Raw genomic sequence first — 22873 nt, forward strand, 5'->3', positions numbered from 1 at the left:
CTGGGCGCAAGTGCCTCCGGGTGATTATTTTAATTTAAATTAACAAAAAGGAATAAAAACAAGCACGAGTGCGGACCATAACATAAAAAAACAAACAAACATCAAGAACAAGGAATCTCCAGAAGGAAGGAAGGGGAGGAAACTTAATACCCGTAACTCCAACCTGGGAGTGGCAGGAATTCCCGAGGCCAAAGCTAAGTAGCATTTTCTTTCCTTCTTCCTTACCTTCTATAGTCTCAAATTTGTTTTCCACAGGTATGGATCTTGAACACAGGGACGAGCTAACGATGGACGGAACGACGCGACGGCATAACCTCATACAAAAAACAACGTATCAAATGAAGGACGAGGAATGGAATATATGGTTTACAACTAGTTTTTCAAATCACATTTTTCTATTTCAGGAGCAGCCACAACAATTTCTATTCTAAATTTACAAGGAAACTTTTTACAGAAAGCATTAAATGCAAAAAAGAAATATATTATGTAGTAATTAAGTTCAGCTTTCGGTTTAGTGAAAAAACATGATCAATTGTCATTTTGACATAAGTTGACTGACGTGAGATTTTTCTAACTTTCCAGTCAACTTTCAAAAAAAGTTTCCTTAATTGGAAGGTAATTTTTTGGCAGCTAGCTAACCAGATACTAGAAACTTGCCTAACTTTCAAGTCCCTAATGTCGTCTGAACCTGCCCATTATTATACTACGAAGAATTATGTAAACAATCCTAACAGATATCTTAGACAATTTGAAGCCCAATTAGTTTAACAAGATTTGTTTTCATTTAAAAAGTTATTAAGAAATTTTGTATTCCTTTTCATTTGTATTTTACCTTTGATTTTTCCATCCATAATTTCTCTTTGTGGAAGTCTAAAGTACATTCTGTACTCCTCCGACTTCTGACGCACAGTCAAATCACGTAGAAGAAAAGGCTTCTTTGATGTCTTTTTTCCAAATCGCTGAAATATAGTAGCTTCATGGTCTACTATTGGACTGTCAGGATCCTTTATTAAGAATTAAAAAAATAATATTAGGTCAAAGAAAAATATGGAAAAAACAATAATAACAAGAATTACCTGCATCATTTGCTCAATAGCCATTTTATTTAATTGTTCAATCAAACTATGTGCCTCTGTGGCATCAAAAAACAGTGTAAATTTATATTGCATATCATTTATAGTTCTAATTGAAATGACATTTCCAGTTTTTTCAATCTTCATAAGCTCCGAAAAGCGTATGGCAAATTTAACAACATTACCCAACATATAAGAGTAGAATGCAATATAATTGAGCGATATATATAATTGTCCTTGACGTGGAATTTTATTTTTAAAATAACTATCAAAGAAAAAAGAATAAAACAAAATTATAAAGAATATTCGAATAAACTTTTAAAGTTTTTAGAGACAAAATAAAAAACACTTACTTGCACGAATATGTATTAACCAATTGTTCTTCTTCTGGCATATCAAAGTAAGTTCGAAATTTTGCTGCAATTACTTTGAAATCTGCCGTTTCACCAGAATCATCATTCGATTGTGTATTATGAGCGTGAAGTGATTGAATTTTGCAAATTGTAAAATTTGTAATTTCTTCTTCGCTTTCCATTTCATTGAGAACTTTGAATAAATTCTCGACAAGCCATTCCCAATCTTTAATAATTTCTTCCAGGGTTAGGCCGATTGCAATTTCTGAAAATATAATAAATTAAACAAAAGTTATAGGTACATGAATAGTAGTATGTTTTTTTTTTTTTGATTTTAAATTGATTTTATAATTAAAGGAGACAAAGAAAAAACTTGTTTAATTTAAATTTTGGACGAATTTTTCCATTAAAAAAAAAGCTAATAATAAAACGAGGATGCTTCGATTAAGGGAATCTAATCCAGAATTGCTCCTTGAGACAGAGTTACACCCAGAGTAAGCCACTATGAGAAGTGCAGTCACAATAAAGTGTAACTATTTTTACAAAATAAATTAAACCCAAGGAAATGCACGGATTTGGCAGTTTTTTGAAACTTTCATTGGATACATTTCTGGCCAAACAATATAATATGTATAATACCAGAACAATAATATTTAGCAAAATAAAACGAAATAAATTAAATAAATTGATTAAAGAAAGTTATTTAAAGTTCTTAGTGAAGTAAGATTCGTATGCCATCATTAATGAATCTGAATAAAATATTCTGAATGTAAGCCTAACAAAAAGCGTAAGAAGCTTCACTGACCTAAATTGTGTGCCTCTAACCTGCCATGCTATATTCAATAGTAAACGTATTAAAACAAATGATATCAGTTGTCTGAAGGACTTTAAAAACCTCCGGTAGGGATAACTGTCATCCTATCTCGTGAAGTACAGTACTATGCAAAACATTTGCAACTATCACAGCCTACCAAAAAAAAAAAACGAACATTCATATATATAAAAGTTGTTCCAATCAAATTATTTTTACTGCTTTTCGACTTTAATATCTCTGATCAACAGGCAAATTCTACAAATACACTGCTTTTACAAAAAAAAAATAATGATTTCAGCTGTGCAAAACATTTGCAACTAGTGTCCATTTCTCTTTCGACTCATTTTGATAACGGTTTATCTGATTTATTTTGAGTTTGGTAAATTTATACGTGTAGCTTGATTTGTTTAGTTAGTTTTGGCCGGGACTTTGATCGATAAAACGGTTTTTTAAATTAAAAATGGCGAGAAACAAATATTTAACGAATATAAAATACATAATTTTGAGTGTTTTCAAAAAAGGAGGAGCATCACAAAAAAGAAATATTTTATTCAAAAACCAACTATTTGTAGAATCATCAAAAGTGGAAAGGTGTTATGCCATCTTAGAGGAGGAAGGACTCGAAGCACCACAGCAAAAGATGATTTAAGCCGAAGAAACCCAACAGCATCATCCAAGGAAGCAAAAATTGAACTAAGGTTACCCATTCACCCATCAACTATCAGACGCCGAACACTGCAGGTCGGGTAGCATGGTTTTCAAAAAGCAAAAGAGCAATTTTTTTTGATTTTTAATGTGAAAGCTCATTTGGCTTTTGCAAAACTCATCTCAATTGGAGTCCCCAAAAATAGGGTAGGGTCTTGTTTTCTGTCGTATCAAAGTTCAATATGCACGGATTGGGTAGAAAACAACATGTCAAGAAGCCAAGAGGTGAGAGGCTAAATCGAAAATACACTAAAGGGACAGTGAAACATTGAGGTCGTTCAATTTTGGTCTTGGAATGTTTCTCTGGTTAAGGAATCGGGCCAATTCGACAAGTGAGGGCATTATGAAGTCTGAAGACTATGTAGACATCCTTTGTAACACCATTCTGCCTTATTTTTAAAGTGGAAATGGACGATCCAACACGACAATGATCCCAAACTTAAGTCGAAATTGGCCTCAAAGTATATTACAGAAAAAAAAATTGAGGTTTTACCATGCCCAGCCCAATCCCCAGACCTAAACCCAATATAGAACCTGTGGGAAATTGTGAAGAGAAGAATTGGGAGCAACATTTTTAAGCACAAAAGTGACCAATTCAATGGAATTCAGAGGCACTGTAATGACATTCCAAAAGTGGTTATTAATTACCTTATAGCTTCGAAGCCCAGAAGATATACAGCCGTTATGAAAAATAAAGGGTAAGCAATTAAATATTAACATTTCCTTACCTTGAACTAAGAAAATAGTTTAAAATTTAGTCGTGAGATCTAAGTTGCAAATGTTTTCTACAGCAATTTTACCAACTACTAAAGTATTTTGTTATTTATTTTTTATTAAAATCAAACTTACGCCCAAAGTTTACAAATTGGGCTTATTTTTTGTCCAACATTTTTTTTTATTTTTTTTGAGGCAGCACGATCTTCATGAGACTCCATTACACCGCAAAAAAATAAATTTGGTGCGGATTAGATGACGAAGGTTTCTAGCGATATTTTTTATTTCTTATGTTATTGAAAATTATTTGAAGGAGAAATGATTTCAACCTTGCAATATTCCACACAACCAACACTTTGATGTTAGTTACAAAATCGTCTCTAGAAATGGACTGGCGACCTCCGTCGTGTAATTTGACAGCTTTGGATTTTGTGGAGGCACGTCAAACTCTGGTCTATGCTTTGATTGAGCATCTCAAAGCCAACATTCGACGCACTATTGACAAAATAACACCCAATAAAAAATGGTGCGGAATCGGATAGCATTCATATTACGTTCGCGAAGGAAAAATCCAAGAAATTATTTTTAAACATTAAATGCCACAAAATTTGTATATAAGATAAAATGTTGATAATGCCTTTTAACTCGCTGTTTTAATTAAAAACAGAACTGTAAGTTTATGAAAGAAAACAGACAGAACTGTCCCCAAAAACAAACTCATCATTTGAATAGGGTTGCAACACACAAAATTTGTCACTTTTGATTCTAATCCTAGCATAGAAAATATTTGTGTGTACACCCTTTTAACTAAAAAAAGACAAATTAACAAGTCAAAATGAACCCTCACCTCTTGACCTTCATAAACCCAAATTATGAGTGCTGATAGTGTAATCAATTTAAATTTCGATGATTTGGTACAAAATTCTAGTTGATTATCATTTTAGTTTAGTTTAAGCATTCTTTTTGTCATTAGTTCGGACTTCTTCATTAATATGAACAGCTATTGAGGATATTGATGACGGCTAAAGACATTCTCAATGATTCTAATATTTTCTTTTATGAGGTCTCATGTTTAGTTTATTTTTTGTACTTTTTGACTGATTGAATCTATTGAGACTTTTCCATTAAAAATATCTTGACCTATGCCGATTACAGGCTTTTATTTTACTTTTTTATGTGCATATCTATATGCATATGTATATAAAACCAAACGCAAATCTACGAGTCTATTAAATACCTATTGTATAGCCTATATTATTACCTTATAAGTATTAGTCACAGAAAATAAAACAATTCTTTTCTAAACTTAGTCTTAGTTTTGTTTTTCTTTTTCTTCTTAAACAATTTGCTATCCCTTCGCAAAAAAAACATACTTACTTTATAATTGAAAAAGGCTTTTGTAAAACTTGCCATAAATATGAAGGTACAAAGTATTTGTATTGGCATATCTTCACCCTCAAAAAGAAGGTTAAATCAATTAATAAGATGCGTGAGTTAAAAAACAAAAAGTAAATTCAGAAACCTCGATCTTTCAGTTCAGAATGTATGATAACAATCACATAAGGGAACAAAGAAAAACCTCACAACACATTGCTACTCCATCATTGCATGAGCTGCTTTTTTTTCTTTTCTTAATTTACGTGTTACTGAAATAATTAAAATCTATGAAAATGTTAAAATCTTCAACAATAAGAAAAAGATATATTGAGACCTTTTCAGCTGTGTAATATTTAATTTTGCTTTCTTTAAGATGGATTACGTTGGAGAGGGATTGGGTATTATTCCCACATAGGCAGGTAGGTACTTACCATAAAAGAGTTCCGAAGATGGCGTCTGGTGAAGAATCCTATATGGGGGTGGACGTGTATCAAACACACTGTCCAATGTCCCGACCAGGATCGATGATATTCCTCTGGATTCTCCATGACCTCGTCTTTTTTGAAGAACAAAATACTTGGATTTCATTTCGCCCACCCTTTATTGTTTCGTTTTGTTTGTATATAAATACGCATTGAAAAAATCGACAATAAAAAGAAACATTTGTAAGAAAAGGTCATTAAATGATAAAATTGTATGCGGTGCAATTTATTTATTCTTATTTCGGACATAAAATTTATAGGGATAGGCATTTCTTGAAGATTTTCAAAAACACAAATATAATATTCATACCAAAATGTTCCGGGCAACAGGACCTCCTTGGGTTGGATCCACATTTTGTGATGGATTGTCCACTTCCACTTTTCTTATTTTTTTCTTCTTTGAGTTTGTTGCGTTGTTGTTTAGATGTTTTGCTTTTCCACAAGATAATTTTTCTCAGTTCTCTGCTAATTAGTCATTTATATGGACCCGAATGGCGATTAAATGGGCTTGAAAATTGTTTATGGACTTTATGGTAAAAAATAATTATGGTAATTATGTGAGGGGAAAACAAGATATAAACAATGAAAAATGTATTTTTCCAAAATTGTAAAAAGTTAAGATGGGACTTGCTTGAATGCACCAAGAAATTTCTGTCTGTAAACTGAAGACAAGTTTCTACTGACAGCTGATTTGACAGATGCAGACAGAGTGTGAGAGAAAAAGAGAAAAGTCAAATATAAACAACAAAAATCGCTTTGCAGACGTTATTATGTGGTTTGTGCTACGACCATTACCCTCAGGGGAAAAATGAAGCACATTTTAACCAAAATTTTAATAATCACTTGAAAAGTACTTTCGATTTTTTAAAGTAAAAATAAACTAAAGTAAAAAGTCAATTTTATGAAATAAGGGAATATCTCAATGATAGATCTTGGGAAAGTTTTTTTTTATTTTTGTAGGAATTCTCTTCAATTCAAATCTAATCGTATTGCGTTAATGGATTTGGCGCCCGGTATATTTTTTAAATTATTTATTAATTAGATAGATATATACTCTTATTTTCTAAAAGATTTTACAAAAACAGAGTATTGCTTTTTTGAAATTCGTTTTGACAATAACTTTAAGTTGCCTGTCAGGTTAAAAGGGAAATATAGAAATATTTAAGCTTAGTAAGTAGATTAAGTTACATACATATATTATGAAAATTCATTTGTAATAAGATTAAGAAATATAAGTTTGAGTAGCAGTAACCATTAAGAACTATGAGAATGAGAAATAATGCCACTGCCAAGAAATTTTATTCTGTAGGTTTTGAATACTGGGCAGGTTCCAATGAAGTGCTTGGTATTTTCCGATTCATCCATATTACATAATGTACATATTCCATCTGTATCTCCTTGGAAAGCTCTTCCATTGATATTAAGGAGCCTGCAGCGAGCTTTAAAAACTATGCAAATCATATCACGTGAATTGGAGTCATCAAAGTAGTTCAGTATGCCAGAGTATATCAAGTTGCAATATTCATCGTGAAATTGAGACTGTGTCGCACTAACTGTAAATTCAGTCCAGTGTTTTTCTTTCATTTTCATTAAGAGAATGTTAGTTAAGCTGGGCCATTTAAGTAGATTCATGTTAAACGCAAAATCCAACGAACATCCATGAAGATCTTTAGTTAATAAGATTTTCTTGTTTATAATGGCTTTCGATAAGATGTTTTCTAATCTATTATAAGAAAGATTTAGATTTCGTCTTTTGAAAGAAAAATGTAGCTGAAGGGACGTTAGAAAACCCTTCGGTAAACTTGTTTAAATGTGCAGATCATAGTTAGGCGTATTATCGGGCAGTAAAAAGCATCTTTTCATGAATAATAGCTTTTGAGGCGGCTTTGTATATTTCGAACTTTGTTGAGTGTTGGACGGTATTGTCTCTCAGAAGTCTCGACCACGTTGCATTGATGGAATTTTTAGATGCTCCCAATCTTTTTCTTAGATGCTCATTCCAAGACTTTTTGTAATTAAACACTTCCCCAAGGTATTTGTATTGATTATACACCTTTATTTCAGAATTATTGTAAAACCATTTTACGCACGCTGCTCTTCCACCTTTTGCAAAATATTACTATTTCCAACTTAGGAAGACAAAAATACCCTCAATTAGCTGTTGCAAATTGGAAGGATTATCTGATAACAGTACAATATCGTCCGCATATAAGAGGGCGTTAATTTGAAGAACCTCTAAAACAATACTGATTGGAAGTTCATGAAGATCATTTAAAAACAGAACGAAAAGAACAGAGTTTAGTAAACATCCTTAACGAACACCTTTCTTAGTGGGGAAAAATTCTGACAAACACGAACCATCCCAAACAGCTGCAGCAGTATCCTTATAAAGAGACTTTAAATTTTACAATGGTTGCCACCTTTAAATTACAATCAGTTGACACAGAATTTATTTTTTTACAAATCTTTAAAGACTTAAAATTAAAAATCTTCTAATAGCAAAATTTAACACATTACACACATTTAACACTAAGCTAGAATTGCCAATATTATATACATACATATACAAATATTTTTCATTGTGTTTTAATAATGTTCACTTCGTTTTAAAAAGTGCTACTTTTAAATGAGGATTGGATTAATTAATGGAGAAACCAAGGGGGTTCATATGAGCCATAAAGCTTATAAAGTATATTTTTATAAGTCAAAAATTGTATACACGGATTTGTTACTACTTTAACACTATCCACCAAAAAATATGTTATTTGTCGACAAAAATCTTTGTAGTAATCTTAAACGTTTTGACAAAATTTTAAATTTAGAAAAACTTTAGTATTGGTTTTAATTACGAGATCGTCAAATTGATATTTAATTCTGAGACAACTGGCCTTTTTTATTTTCTTAACACAAACTGAAGTTGCCTTAAAATTCCTGAAACTCGTCTTTAATTAAAATTTATTTAATTTAATTTTTTTGAAATCCTAAAAAGTCCTAAAAAGTTTAGGACTTTCTTAAAATGTTTTTTTTTTCAAAATTGAGTAAATTAAATACAAACATTTTTAACATCTTATTAAATTGAAGACATTTATTTTTTAAATTGAATTTGCTTGGGATGTTCTAAAATTGAGTTTTAAACCTGAATTTAAAATTTGATGTCTATAATTAAGTGCTGTTTTGCAGTATGCATATAACTTTGTGACATCCATTTCCTGTAGAAGGCTTGATATCAGCATTTGAAAGAAAGTCACTGGCTAGGATAAGTGTTCTTATTACTCTTAATATCGCACATCGTCCAACAAAATGAAAAACATCCTCGCACTCCTTCAAGTTGCACAGGTTGCATAAAATCGGTAAGTCCTCACGGTTAGGAATGTAGTTTAGATTAAGGAGTTCTCCTCTTAGCCGGAACATGCACGAAACTTGTTCGTATATTTGTATATTTGTCGTGGAAGTAGTTTCTTTCCCTAAGATCGTAATCAAGTCTACTGTAAATCATGCGGTGCAGTAAGCTTTTGGCTTGCTCCGTTTATTGTGTCCTTGGGGCTTCATTCAGATGAGTTATTAGGCGATATAAAGTTGGCTTCCAAGAGGCAAGGTTACTGTAGTTTAGGTCAGTATCCACCTGTTCGGCTAGTTCTATCCAGTCTTTAAACCATCCACTTTCTTTGGGAGACGATAACTTGGCATATCCAGAGCTTTAAGGGTGTAATCGACCTGCAGCTTGAGAGTTTTTATAAATAAAGGCGATAAACCCGTTTCCAGCATGATCATGTAGTTTAGCGTACTCGAAGGAAGGTGGAAAATCCGTTTTATGTAAAATCTGAGCAGTTTTTCAACTTGTTCTTATTTCTAACCTCCCCAAACTTGCGCCGCATAAAACATAACTGATTCCGATACCGCTTCGAAGACCCTGTATTTACAGGTTTGCGTAATTTCCTTAGTTGTTTTTGCCTTAACAAGTTTGTTTTTCCTAGATCAAGTTCTTAGTAAAGCAGAATTCTTTCACCAACTCCGATCTACCACCGCCATTTTTAAAAGCCATCACCTTGGATTTATTTAAATTTACCTTTCCACCTTTTACAATATTTATCAATCTTAGTTATCATTAGCTGAAGGGACTGCGGAGTATAAGCGAGCAGAACAATGTCGTCAGCGAAAAGAAGAGCCTGCGTACTTGATTCCTGCTGGTAATTCTTCGACTATTTCATCAATGAAGAGTGCAAATAAGCTTGGACCGAGTGCATAGCCCTGTCTGCCTCCTGATTTCGTTTGGAACCATTCTGATAAACATTCCACACTGATGATTTTGTAGTCCTGTATAAATGTTGCAATACTGTTCCGAACTTAAGCGACATTCCTATCTAGAAAAGCTTGTAAAACAGGGCATTGCGATCCACGGAGTCGAAAGCAGCTTTGAAATCAACGAAGAATGCAAATCAATCGAGCGGAATACAAAAATGTGATCGACGGTGGAGTATCCCGATATGAAGCCAGCTTGGAACTCACTAAGCAAATTATAAGAATGTATCCATTCATTTAAACGTGTGAGCAGAATGACGTAATTACTTTATATTACGAGTTTAAAAACGAGATTCCTCTGTAGTTTTCAGGAACTTCAGTGCTTCTTGTGGATTTGCAAAATGAAGGCATAGCTGAACTGATTTAGGATGGTTCCTTCCTTAAAGATCTGGTTGAATACAGCTGTTAGAGATACAACAAGACTATCTGTACCATATCTGTAGCATTCTGCAGGTATGCCATCGGAGCCCGCAGCCTTATGATCCTTTTGGTTGTTTATCGATATTAACACTTCTTCCTTTAAAATTGGTGCATCTAAAATATTATTTTTGAAGATTTTGTTGAACTAATCCAGGACCAGGTCCCAAAACTCAGACGACTTGTTGCACTTTTCAAGCTACAAGCTGATGTGCTTGGGCTTCCGAATAGTCTTTTTTCGGTGGAGAAATTTATAATTTTGATTATACTCCATGTACTTTCCTATTGTGAAGTTTGTATTGGACTCCTGATATGCACTCAGCCAAGCGTAAGAAAGGTTTCTCGCTTGTCAACCAGGGTTCTCTATATTCAGTTTTTCTTTGACTGTTATTCGGTATATTGTATGCTCCTTTAATGCTTTTTTCAATATTGTTTAGACTTGCGTTATTTTGCTCCATCATCAAAATGCATCGAAACGTGTTCTATAGTTGGATGCAGATTCGTTTGACCAGCGAAGTTTGGGAATCAGTTGCATTTGTACATTGGTTTAATTTGTTTCTTCCCCGTTAGTAAAGGATATACAAAAAGGCATGTGGTCTGAAAACGGTTTCTTTTCTATTTCCAGATTATTAACAACTATTCTCCAGTCACCACCTTCCAAACTGTAGTCAATGACCGAACTTCCTTGTTTTCCCACAAATGTAAATTCAGCCAATTTATCACCATCATTTACACCGTTCATTACACGTAGGCCGAAAGTGTTGCAAAATTCAAGCAATTGACTTCCTCTTGCATTCTTAATTGTGTCTTTTGAATTTCTTGCTTTTCCGAGTCTGGCATTGTCAACCCCTTCTTTAATCCGTATTGTCGCGTTTAGGTCTCCCACCATCAATATATTTTCAACATCACCACACGTTAGGAAATCCATGATATTTTCGAAGTCAGTGTTTCAGTGATACAATTGACATAAGCTGGAATTATTCGGTAGATTTTTCCACAAATCCTCAAATCCAAGTAAGTCAGGACTCCATTCTGTTTAAATTCACAATTAAGAATATATTATTTTTGGGAAAAAACTACGTTTCAACACAATTTCTAACATTTTTCCGTGAAATGCATCCAAAACCCCTCTAAACTTTTGAATTTTAGCTCTTAAATAAGGCATATTTAAAAAAGAGTTGGGATCTTGGAATGCTTTCATATGTAGGGAGTTGTTCAAATTCAATGATTACAATGATTAAATAAACCTTTCTAGACGGCAGTGTTTAAAAAAAAATCGAATAACTAAAATTGTTACCTTAGCTCTGTTATTTTTAATTCTTAAGAAAGAGTCAACGGAAATATTCATATTTTATATATTAACTTTTGTCACTAATATGACAGTTCCGTATATACTAGCAGTGTTTCGTAAATTGAGATTGGGCAGGTACCGACGACATAAAGAACTTTAAAGTAAGGCAAGCTTCTAGTATCTGATTGGCCAACTACAAAAAAAATGCCTTCCAATTAAGGCAACTTTATTGGAAAGTCCAATGGAAAGTTCAAAATCAAATGGGGTGGCGCAACAGTCCGTTGTGAACCAGGGCCTAGTGACTTACAACTCTCAACCATTCCTGTGTGCAAATACTGTTGTCAGGAATGGAAGGGACCTAAAGTTTTTGGGCCGAATCCGAACGGCTAGTTTGAGAAAGCACTTTTTCATGACAAGAATTACTCTTGAAGGATTTGTCAATTCCTCGCAAGAGGCAGTACCCGAGAAAATTATTTTTTTAAATTAAGGTGGCACAGGCAGGGATTGAACCCAGACCCTTTGCATGACAGTCCAACGCACTAACCATCATGCTACGGGTACTACCCAATGGAAAGTTAGTCGAGAAAAATATCCCAAACTACCAAGTCTACTGACATATGTCAAAATGACAGATGATCATGTTTTTTCAATCAATTCCATTTAATTCTTTATATAAAAGGTTTCCTTATCAAACAGGAAAAAAATAAGTAATATTTATTTGTAGTAAAAAATGCAAATAGTATCTAATGGGCTAGTAGTTTGCTTCAGAATTGTTTAATAGACAATTACTTTTTTATTAGTTTTTGCACGATGAACTGAAGGTAGAGGTTAGTGAACTAAGGGTCTGAGTTTGAAATGTATGACACTGGAAAAAGAATGCAGTTGAGTACAAATGAAGTCACTTATGTTGTCTGAAGCCATTCACAAAGCTATTTGAATTTTGGCTATGTAGTGACTATTATAATGACTGCGCCCAATTAAAAGACTAATGCAAGAGAATTGTATGGATTTGCAAGGAAGGATAACTGTAATTTAATAACTGTAGACAAAAACACATACAATCTTTTAACTCATGCTCCAAAAATATGATCCAACATTTTGAGGTTTAATAAAAAACAATTGACAATTTCAAATAGATTTATATTGCCAAATGAAGGGAAAATCAACATTTTATTAAAATCTTATGAAAAATTAAATCAACTAGTTTACCAATGGAATCCCACATAAGCTGAAAAAATACAAGTGTTCACGTGTGAAACACTATTTATTTCCATTACAGAGTTACCATAAATAAACCATTATGATACAAAATTCCATTTTCATTCAAAGAGGACCAACCTAATTATAAAATACAAAAATAAATTATAACCATTTTAGCATTTACCTGAATCTTTTTAACTCACCAAACGCCATTCAAGATGTGGATTCAAAACTATTACATTGATAATAATTCCATAAATTACCATTAATACCATTGCATTTTCAGCATAGTCTTCTTCGAAAATGATTCTAAAATATGAAACTCTTGAAATTTAGATTAAAGACACATGTTAAACAACTAAATTAATCAGAGGCCAGTGCAATTATCTCTTTTTAAAAAGCTAGAAAGTTATTTTTGGACTAATCATATGGACTATCATTAACTTAAATACAATAGCATCAAAATACTTACATCTTATAACTCATTTCCTGGATTTGAAGACACGATGTAACTATAGAGATTTGTAGAACACAAACTCCAATAAAATTGTGACATGAAGCAAAAAGTTTTCTCCTTTTCTGATTTGAATATAGGTACAAGTATACAAACACTCCAGCGAGCCACTGTCCAATGAGAACAGCAAGTTAATCATTCTTAAAAAAATATATTTCAAATCTACTGTTTTCTTACTTGAAAAATAAACAAAACTGCTGTCATCAGACCAAAGGAAATATGAAATTTTTGAGTAGTGGATTGGAATAGACCCATGACACTCTTAGATCTGTTTATCAAACAGTAAGCGTATATGGAACCAATTAAAGTCACTGTGTGAATACCCGCATGGATATATTTAATTATTTGAGTTCTGCAGCTAGGAAATAGACGAAATATAACCATTCCTAAAAATGTTGAGATGTTTAATTTATTAAAATTTGTTTCAATGGAAATACAAATTTACTTTACCGTGACCGTTAATAACAATCATTGTGACGACCATAATAAATGCGTGATTGCTCAATAGCGGTTTAAAAAGTTCTTCATTTGTCCAAATAACTTCGCGAAGTAAGGCAACATTGTACATAATAAAATAAGCAACTACTTCCGAAATTAAAAATTTGCTCCATACGAGCAGACAAAGGCTGCAACTTTGAATTTCACCAATTTTCAAATCCATGTTCTATGTTCGTTTCTATTTTAGAACTTCAGTGAGAACGTAGTTTAATAAAAAAAATTTAGTTTTAAGGTGTACATTTTTATATTTTAAATTCTTTGTATTATGCAAATGTATGTCTACTAGCAATAGATTTGATTTGCACTTTATAGGCGACATTATAGTCTTAACTACCACAAAGGCTTATTGGCCAGCTGCCAAAAATTGCATTCCAATTAAGGAAACTTTATTTGAAAGTTGACTGGAAAGTTAATCAAGAAAAATCTCCCTAACTATCAATTTTATTCCGCTTATGTATATCAAAAATCCACACCAAACGGTAACTTTTTGGGGATGCGTTATCGCCTTGGTGTCTTGCCATTCATCCAAAAATGCGCCTCTTTCAAACGATTCGAACAAACCCAGCCCAGTAAGTGAACAAGCGGCTTTGTCTATGTTCATGAACTTTGAGCTCCTGGGTTAGTTGAATCCTGTACGGGTGTAGGCCCAAGTCTCGACGAAAAATTCGATAAGTTAAAGTCCGCTGTACACTTTCACGGACCGTGGCGATGTTCTCGTCCAATCTTGCGTTCTTTGCAGCCACGAGTGTTGGCTGATTGTTTACTGAACCGGTTGTCTCAAATTCGGCCACCAAACGTTCAAGAATCGACTGTGAAGGGCCACCACGTCTAGCGTAAAATGGGCGCAATGCAAGCAACGTTTGCGTTAACGAACACTCATTTTGATAACAAAGTTTTATCATTAGAACGTGCGTGTAACATGCCATGATGATTTGGCATAAACAACTGAATAATAAACAAAAGATTTGACAGATGTCACCAAAACAAAATATCAGCCACTGGGCGCCAAAAAACGAAAATTTAACGAACACGATTTTCGTGTTCAGCTCTTGCTTTTAACTTAAGGCTTTGCCCATGCTAAAGAGACTTTTATTATGAAAATCTTCAGATCACTCCCTTTAAGATACTTTAAACAATTAACTGGTTATAGCTAAGGTCATCGTACACGTTCAACGCGTTGACTCTCTGACGTAAAAATGGGGTGCAAATCTATCCCAAGAGTGTCACGTCGTCGTTGTAGTTGTCAACGAAAAATACTGTTAACGGATCGATGATAATGCCTTAAAAGAGCGACTGGCAGGGCACTGACAGACTGGAATCAGAGAGGGTCTATCTATCTCGTAATGTTTTTGTGGCTTTTAGTTTTGGAGCAATAAGTGAAATAAAAGCCAAGGTTTAAATATTTATTTCATGAATTTTATTGTTTAGTATCGAGGCAGCGATTAACCCTGGGTTTCAGAAAACCCCCAATTGAATTTTTATCCAGACGCATTTTAATAGGGACCAAAGATAGAGTGATAAGTGCTGAGATTAAAGCTAAGTTTGCCTTTTGAGCTCAAATTTGTTTCAAAGGAAAGATATTTTTAACGTTTGATCAGCTGGAATCAAAGTTAAGGCTTTAAAAAAGTTATGGACCTCTTTGAGGCAAATAAATGTCCCTACAAAAACTATGCTTTTACCATTAATATCTGTGTGACTTCTTTTGTTTATTGGTTCTAATAAATAATCAAACATTCGAACCACTTTCTATAAACATTCGACTTTTGGGAGAGGTTAAAAGTTCAACTCGAAAAAAAACAGTTAAGATTTTTATATCATTAGACGCACAATTTAAAACTATCCGAATAAAATTTTTACTTATAATGTACTAATGTAAATTTCATTTCCCGGCCTTAAAGGAAAAATATAAAAACAATTTTGACTCACTTAAACATTATTTTGTCAAATATTTTGATCGTTATGTTTTGCAAGTCAACGCAAGTTATCAAAATTTCACGTTTACTGACATAAGAATCAAAGCATTTTACGACGACATTGACCAGAGGGTGTCATTCGTGTGATGTGACAGTCAACGTTTTATAAATGTTGACGATGTGTTGACAGAGAAAATTTTGAACGTCTGGTGACGTCCGAGAGTCAACGCTTTGACACTTTACGTTGCCGTGTTACTATAGCTTAAACATCATATAGCATCACAATTTCCATGATTTGAAATGCGAAATTTAAACTCTGTCATTTGTTTATTTTATTCGGTTAAGAAATAATAATATTTTAAAATTATGAATTAAAAATAATTTAATCTAATAAACGACTACTTTTTCGTCTTTAAAGGGGTCCAATCTATAAAAAAATAAGAGTACTTTAAAAATGTAATTCCAATTTTCAAAAAAGTTACTAAAAATACCCACCAGAGGCCATTCTAAAAATGGATTCAATATAAGAACATTTATTAAAATTCCATAAAGTACCATCATTACAGAAGCAACTGCACCATTCAGTGACTGATTCGACTCACGTCTAGATTTAAATCATTTAAGCGATGTTAAGATCATTTTTTATAAAACATTTTACAATTTTCGCTTACGAATGATGCTCTTCCCATTGCAACATGCAACATGAAGTGGCTATTGAAACTTGCAAAATACAAACACCAAAAAAATTATGCCAGGCTGAAAAGGCTCTGCGTCTTTTTTGGTTGGAATACATATAAACAAATACAAAACATGCAGAGAACCACTGAAATAAACATTCAAATAAACCTCTAATTTAATTTTAATTTTCATTTAACATGTATGTATATTTTACCTGCAATAAATAACTTCCCATAGTTAAATAAGCTTGATGCACATGAAAATCACCAAGACGCATCACAGAGTGTCCAGTTTTTTCTTTAAAAGTGTATATAACACAACAAAGGTAGAAAAACAATACTATAACTATTGTATGAATTAGACCATGAATATACTTAATGGTTCGTGTTTTAAATCCAGGCAAAAGACGAAATACAACCATTCCTATAAAACGAAAACATATGCACATTAAAATTTTAGAAGAAAAAACAAAACTGTCAACTAAATTATTACCGTGACCATTTATGACAATTAAACTAATTGGCATTCCTATGGCATGAGTTTGATAAAGTGATTTCTGTTGAATCCAGCCTTTTTCGTCAATATGAAATTGGTACAAACAATAAATCATTATTGCTGCAACAAATTCGGAAATTATGAAAATGATCCATCCCCAGATCAGAGGATTTTTTTTTTTATTCTTCATGACAGAATTATTTTACATTTAGAAACTTATTGAGTTTTATGTCGCCGAGAAGTAAGAACTTAAAAAATATGTGTACTTATGTTCATCGGTGCTGTGAGTTTTCTATTAAACTTGGAATCCTTGTAGATAGATAAAGACGCAACATAAATCATAAATTGATTCAAATTAAAAGAGACTCTCGATGTAACTGATGGCACTAAAGTGCCATAGGAAGTTATTGCATCCGGTGCGATTTGTCAAATTGAACATTTTGACATTTTTCAACGTTTCAAGGTTCCTAGAATCTAAATAAAATATTTTTAGATACCCGTGTTTTTGTTGGCATTCTATAAATAGTATAGCAGACAATTCCTAAGAAAATCCATCGACAGTGGCCAGATTTTTGTATTTAAGAATTGGTAGAACTGAATATAATAATAAAAAAAAAAAAGAAAAGAAATGTTTGTGAAAATCAAGAGTTAAAATTAATTTCAGCCAAAAAACTTATAAAATGGGCTATTTTCAAGAAGAAGAATATCTGGACATTGAGATTCTACAAAAAAATCCCATTTAACAATTGTTTAAAGGAGGGGGTTTGTTCGTAGACTACTACATTAACATGTGGTGTTGAAGCGAGCTAGATAAATAATATCAACAGCAACAGATTGGTTTTTCCCTAATGGAAAGCACACGATTCTATATGCACAACTACTTCACGAACACAGCCATCGAGATACAAATGCAATATCAATCGTACCAACATTTGAGAAAGAAATCACATAAGATCCATTCGAGACTCGTATAAAAAAAAAACCATCCGTAGTAAGATTCTACATTAACTTTTATCGTAAGTAATCATACTGCGGGTATTATTTTTGTTATTCGTGTAAAATCAAACTATACTATTGATAGATTTGTAATTGGATTGGGTAATGATGCCTAAAGGACTCTCAAAAAATAAAGTGGTTGTTTTTTTTTTAAATAGCAAATTTTGTTTAACCCAAAATATCTCACGAACCAATAAATCTAGCGACTTGAATTAAATTTGATATTATATATTGTAAAATGATACCAAACTGATATAATTTTGAAAAAAATCAAATTAAGGGTTTTATTTTTAAATCAAAAAAATAATTGTCACTTTGAATATTTTTTTTTTGATTGTTGATATTGTTTTCAGAAAAATCAAATCTGTATTTATTTATATAAGAAAAACAATTTTTAACTTCCCATAGGAAGTTATTGTAATGGGTCCGATTTGTCAAATTGAAAATTTTGACATTTCTCGACGTTTCAAGGTCCCTAGAGTCGAAATAAAAGATTTTTAGAAAGATGTCTGTGCGTGCGTGTGTACGTACGTTTGTACGTCCGTACGTTCGCGACGTTTTTTTCGTCATCCATAGCTCAAGAACCAGAAGAGATATCGACTTCAAATAAATTTTTTTATACAGATAATAAGGCAGAAAGATGCAGAAAGGGCTCTCAAGAAAATTGCGTGGGTGGTTTTTTTACCATAGCAGTTTGAAAAAAAGGTGAAAATTTTGGTTAACCTTAAATATCTTACGAACCAAAAACGCTAGAGACTTGAATTAAATTTCATATAATATATTGTAATGTGATACCAAACAGGTATATTTTTTGAAAAAAATCAATACAACGGTTTTTTTATAAATCAATAAAACTGAAAAAAAAATTTGTCACCTTCAAAATTTTACGACTGAAATATGATTTCATCTCTAAAACAATTTTGTGCAACGAAGAATAATGTTTTTGACATCTGATAAAATTTTGAGAAAAATCTAATTGACAGTTTTTTTTACAAAAAATAAAAACCTAAAAAAAAAATGTATAAAAGTTTGTAAAGATTAATTTTCGACTCAAATATCTTTTCAAAACTTTGAGGTATTGGCTTAAATTCACTTTTATCTTTGAAAACATCTTGTTGTCAACATTCAGTTAAAGTTTGAAAAAATCGATTTGACAGTTTTTGTACAAAAAATTAAAAACCGAAAAAAAAATTAACAAAAGTTCGTAAAAAATGATTTTTGACTCAAATATCTTTTAAAAACTTTGAGATAATAGGTTCTAACTAATTTTTTCTTATAAGAAATGTTGTTTTCAACATTAAGACAAATTTTGAGAAAAATCGAATTGACAGTTTTTTTACAAAAAATAGAAACCTGAAATAAAAATGTATAAAAGTTGGTAAAAATTGATTTTCGACTCAAATATCTCTTCAAAAATTTTAAATATTGGCTTCAAACTAATTTTATCTTATAAGAAATATTGTTTTCAACATTAGGACAAATTTTGAGAAAAATCGAATTGACAGTTTTTTTACAAAAAATAAAACTCTAAAAAAAAGAATACTTAAACTTGGTAAAAATTTACTTTCGGCTCAAATAGCTTTTCAAAAATTAAAAATATTGGCTTCAAACTTATCTTATTTCAGATAAAATATTGTTTTCAATATTCAGTAATTTTTACATAAATATCCAACAGTCCGTTTTTTCATAAAAAATAAAATCTACAAAAAATAGTGCTCAAATTTGGTAAAAATACATATAGACAAACTTTTAAGCAAGACAAATCGACAGACGGGATGGGAAGTTATCAGTGTGGGTCGCATCCCAGCCTCTTTTTTTGTTTTGTTTTTGTCCTGTGGGTGTGGATTCGAAGACTTTCCGGGTCGGAGCATTGGTTTCCATGCGCTCTACTTGACCCAGCCATCTTAGTCGTTGGACTTTTACCCTTCTTTCAATTTCCAAAACGCTACTAAAATTGGTAAAAATTGTATTTCGACTAAAAATCACGTTAGGTAGGAAAAACAGATTTTGAAATTAAACTTTTTCAACATAAGCTAAATTATTATTGGGAAATAATTTTAGAAAAATTAAAATAACGAGTTTTTTAACAAAACACGAAAACTTACAAAAACAGCAAACAACTGATAAGAAATGGTTTGCTAAAGAAAGTATTAGAAGAACAAAGAAAGATATTGACTTTAAACAAAATGTTGTTATAAATATTTTCTTAAAGTCTTAAACAGGACAAATCGACAGACGGAATGGGAAGTTGTCGCAGCCTCTTTTTTACAATCTGCTTCGAGAAACGTTGTTCTGCTCATTCTTGTAACTAATGAAGTACTGAAATAAGTAAATTCCGTTACGCGATAGTTATCATGCCGGAGGTCTGAGTTGGAATCCTTCTTCAAAGTTTATTTCACGGGTACTGCCTCTTGCGAGGGGTTGACAAATCTCGCAAGTGTCATGAAAACATGCTTCTCAAATCAGTCTTTCGGATTCGACATAAAAACTATGGGTTCTCCCATTAGCAACTTACAACTTTCACTAGGAATGGCTAAGAGTTGTTATTCTCTAAGCGCTGGTTCTCCACGAGCTAAATTTGTTTTTAGTATTGAAGTTACATTACTAGAATTGAGACAGATAATTTAAGCACACCTTATATAGCAGAAAAGTTTTTTGGTCATTATTTAAATTATAAATTTAAATAGGCAATCATTTTATGTCATCATCAAAATCAAATAATTATTTTCCAATTTATGTTCCCGGGCCCTAAACAATGTCTTGGAATAAAGAAAAAAGCCAAAGAAACTTCATACTTTTATTAGTCATATCAATTGTTCTAGCGATTTCGACAATATGCCTGATGATATTCAACTTGGGCAAGTCAGAAAAAGACCACTATTTTGGTTCATTTATTTACATTATTGCAACTTTATTTGGAACAGGACTAGGTGAGCTACATATGTTTACAAAATATAACCATTTAATAACCCAATTTTTTAAACAGGTTGCGTTTGGTTTAAAATCTTTCAAAGTAAACGAATTTGGTCACATGCTGCAATTCATACAATAGTTCTTATTTTAATGATATTTTCGAACAGAGAAATGTTTATTCTTCTGATTGATGGAAAAGCCAATGAATGCTTTCGAAGATACAGTTTAAGTTTGCTAAATGTTGGTGTTTATTTGATACAGGTTCATACTATTAGTTTCTTTACTCCTGTAATTTTTCTTTTACCTCGGGTACTTTTGTTTTTGTTAGTACATTTTATCATTTCATTTAATAATTTTTCGATACGGAACGAATCCATATGAAAAAGCTTTCCGAACTGGATTGCATGCTTTTGGAGGAGTATTTACATTTTTTGTATCATTCATGGATGTAGTTGTTGTATGGCGTAGAATAAGTTGGTAAGATTTGAAAATCTATTTATTTTCCATATTTAAATTTAAAATTGTAAATTTCTGCTTGCAGGGAAGACATGAGTAATTTCTACTTCCCCCTTGTGTTGGTCTTTTATTTAAAATTTGCTTACGCCGTTTGTCTTTGGTATATACTTCTTAATCCTAATTTCGATTGGAGGCGTTTAAGAGTATTGGTTTGTATTTCTAATATATTCTACTTGTATATTTGTTAATACCATTTCACTAAGTTCTATATTAAGTTTCATTCAAAATCAAATTGCTAGAAAATTAAACTCGGCGCTTTGCTTTGGAAAAATTTGACAATTTTAAAAACCGTGCATGACACGGTTCTTGTTCATTTATTATTTCATTGAATTTTAATTTTAATTAATATTTAATTTTATTTATTTTCAAAATCAGTATTTAATAATTATTCTTCAAGGCAAAGCGTTTAGTTTTGAATAATATTTGTGTATAGACTTTTTATTTTTAATTTAAGCAAATAAATTTAAGATTTCATTTGATACCGATACTTTTTTAATAAGCCTAAGTTCCAAGAGACTTTTTAACCAATTTTTAATTGGGTTATCGACTTTTTTTTGATATTGTAAAAAACAGGATTCTAACAAAACCACTTCTTTACAACAGAATAAGTGACAGTTTTTAGTTCTAAAACTTCTGTATTCATAGACTGGAATATAAAACCAATATCTTTGCCCCAAACAAATTAATCGGTTATCATACTTCATTCCGTGATCAATTTTTATAATTTTCATTATCTAGATTGGAATTTATCAATGAAGTAGACGTCATTTTGATATCGTTTTATTTTGTTTCCGCTCTATGAATATTTTATTCCAACGGAAATATTTTTAATATGGGTAGATTTTAAAAATAAATAATAGGAATAATTTTAATATGTATGTTTTGAGGTTTTTTAATTTTTTTTTTTTTAATTAAAAACTTTTTATTTCAGTCTAAGCAACAAAGCAGTAAAACTTTGCAAAAAAAGCAAAGTAAGCGATCTGTAAGTCGTACTATAGGCGAAAATGATCAATAAATTCCTGCATGCATCGACTCATTTGATTTGGATTTAAATAATCGCAAGTTTATTATCAATTTGTTATTATTTACGATTGTTATTTTACTTTAAACAAATAAAATATAATAATAATTATTTTTGTTGGCTTCGTACACACTTTTTTAAACTTAATGTAAAACACGGGTGGAAACGGTTAAGGTGATTGTTGATAAAAATGACAACCAAAATGATCGAATTTGATCCACGTAAGGTGAAAGTCACGTTGATACCTTAAAAGCTGTCGCAACAAAAATGTGATAGTCATTTTTAAACAAATATGTTTATTCTGAATAAAGCTGTCAGACGCTTACACAAACGACTGGAAAATTTTCTTAGTTCGCTTTGATATCATAGAATGATAGTCAACTATCACCTTAGCCGATTTCACCCAGTTTAAAAAGAGTAAATTGTCAGAACGCAAGGAGGCGAAAAGCTGAAATTGAGATATCTGGGCATTTATACTGTTGAAGATTACAATCGGTCTTTCCCCTGCCGATTTCGGAGATGGTACAATCAAGACCTGTGTGATGTCTTCCTTTAATTCAAAATTGTACAAAAATCCGGTGCTTACATTTTATAGTAGGTGATA

General features: G+C 31.9%; 4 protein-coding genes across 7 annotated transcripts in view; 1 reads left to right on the plus strand and 3 right to left on the minus strand.

Moving 5' to 3' along the window:
• Positions 1–6190, minus strand: part of LOC129946262 (TBC1 domain family member 9) — a 28020-nt gene extending 21830 nt beyond the window's left edge. Inside the window, exons 1-5 of one of the 2 annotated variants that reach the window (XM_056056388.1) lie at positions 5829–6190; positions 5468–5634; positions 1427–1691; positions 1077–1338; positions 833–1004 (exon numbers count right to left, since the gene is read on the minus strand). In XM_056056388.1, the coding sequence (XP_055912363.1) occupies positions 833–1004; positions 1077–1338; positions 1427–1691; positions 5468–5634; positions 5829–5872 (910 nt within the window). In that variant the 5' untranslated portion in view covers positions 5873–6190. The remainder of the gene's footprint in view (positions 1–832; positions 1005–1076; positions 1339–1426; positions 1692–5467; positions 5635–5828) is intronic. The other variant, XM_056056389.1, reaches the window with a different exon arrangement.
• Positions 6191–12648: 6458 nt separating this feature from the next.
• Positions 12649–13949, minus strand: LOC129947974 (lysosomal membrane ascorbate-dependent ferrireductase CYB561A3-like). Of its 3 annotated transcripts, XM_056058766.1 has the most exons (6): positions 13690–13948; positions 13417–13625; positions 13198–13349; positions 12929–13034; positions 12811–12863; positions 12649–12753 (listed from the first exon to the last, which is right to left on the minus strand). In XM_056058766.1, the coding sequence occupies exons 1-5, from the start codon at positions 13898–13900 to the stop codon at positions 12849–12851; spliced, it is 693 nt and encodes a 230-aa protein (XP_055914741.1). In that variant the 5' UTR covers positions 13901–13948; the 3' UTR covers positions 12649–12753; positions 12811–12848. The 3 variants fall into 3 exon arrangements, 2 of the variants coding, with proteins under 2 accessions (XP_055914741.1, XP_055914740.1); XR_008781799.1 differs by having other exon boundaries at positions 12649–12863; positions 12929–13047; positions 13690–13949; XM_056058765.1 differs by having other exon boundaries at positions 12649–12863; positions 13690–13947.
• A 2009-nt stretch (positions 13950–15958) lies between these two features.
• LOC129948047 (transmembrane ascorbate-dependent reductase CYB561-like) lies at positions 15959–17203 on the minus strand. The gene is made up of 5 exons (XM_056058858.1): positions 16821–17203; positions 16543–16751; positions 16322–16473; positions 16146–16254; positions 15959–16077 (listed from the first exon to the last, which is right to left on the minus strand). Exons 1-5 carry the CDS (start codon positions 17011–17013, stop codon positions 16063–16065), a joined length of 678 nt encoding a protein of 225 aa, XP_055914833.1. The 5' UTR covers positions 17014–17203; the 3' UTR covers positions 15959–16062.
• Positions 17204–20457: 3254 nt separating this feature from the next.
• LOC129948142 (uncharacterized) lies at positions 20458–22397 on the plus strand. Its single transcript, XM_056059002.1, has 5 exons — positions 20458–20749; positions 20806–20993; positions 21061–21209; positions 21274–21397; positions 22180–22397. The coding sequence occupies exons 1-5, from the start codon at positions 20575–20577 to the stop codon at positions 22261–22263; spliced, it is 720 nt and encodes a 239-aa protein (XP_055914977.1). The 5' UTR covers positions 20458–20574; the 3' UTR covers positions 22264–22397.
• The last annotated feature ends 476 nt before the right edge of the window (positions 22398–22873 follow it).

This window comes from Eupeodes corollae, chromosome 2, assembly GCF_945859685.1.
Source record: "Eupeodes corollae chromosome 2, idEupCoro1.1, whole genome shotgun sequence".
Taxonomy (NCBI): Eukaryota; Metazoa; Arthropoda; class Insecta; order Diptera; family Syrphidae; genus Eupeodes; species Eupeodes corollae.

Excerpts from the sequence above, each read along its gene's own strand:
- LOC129947974 (XM_056058766.1), bottom strand. The coding sequence starts at position 13,900 with ATGGATTTGAAAATTGGTGAAATTCAAAGTTGCAGCCTTTGTCTGCTC. Across the intron at positions 13,626-13,689 it reads GATTGTTATTAACGGTCACG|GAATGGTTATATTTCGTCTA; the intron begins GTAAAGTAAATT and ends CAACATTTTTAG. Across the intron at positions 13,035-13,197 it reads CAGGAAATGAGTTATAAGAT|AATCATTTTCGAAGAAGACT; the intron begins GTAAGTATTTTG and ends TTCATATTTTAG.
- LOC129948047 (XM_056058858.1), bottom strand. The coding sequence starts at position 17,013 with ATGAAGAATAAAAAAAAAAATCCTCTGATCTGGGGATGGATCATTTTC. Across the intron at positions 16,474-16,542 it reads TGGGAAGTTATTTATTGCAG|TGGTTCTCTGCATGTTTTGT; the intron begins GTAAAATATACA and ends TGTTTATTTCAG. Across the intron at positions 16,255-16,321 it reads CAATGGGAAGAGCATCATTC|ACGTGAGTCGAATCAGTCAC; the intron begins GTAAGCGAAAAT and ends ATTTAAATCTAG.
- LOC129948142 (XM_056059002.1), top strand. The coding sequence starts at position 20,575 with ATGTCTTGGAATAAAGAAAAAAGCCAAAGAAACTTCATACTTTTATTA. Across the intron at positions 20,994-21,060 it reads TTGGTGTTTATTTGATACAG|TACATTTTATCATTTCATTT; the intron begins GTTCATACTATT and ends TGTTTTTGTTAG. Across the intron at positions 21,398-22,179 it reads GGAGGCGTTTAAGAGTATTG|TCTAAGCAACAAAGCAGTAA; the intron begins GTTTGTATTTCT and ends TTTTTATTTCAG.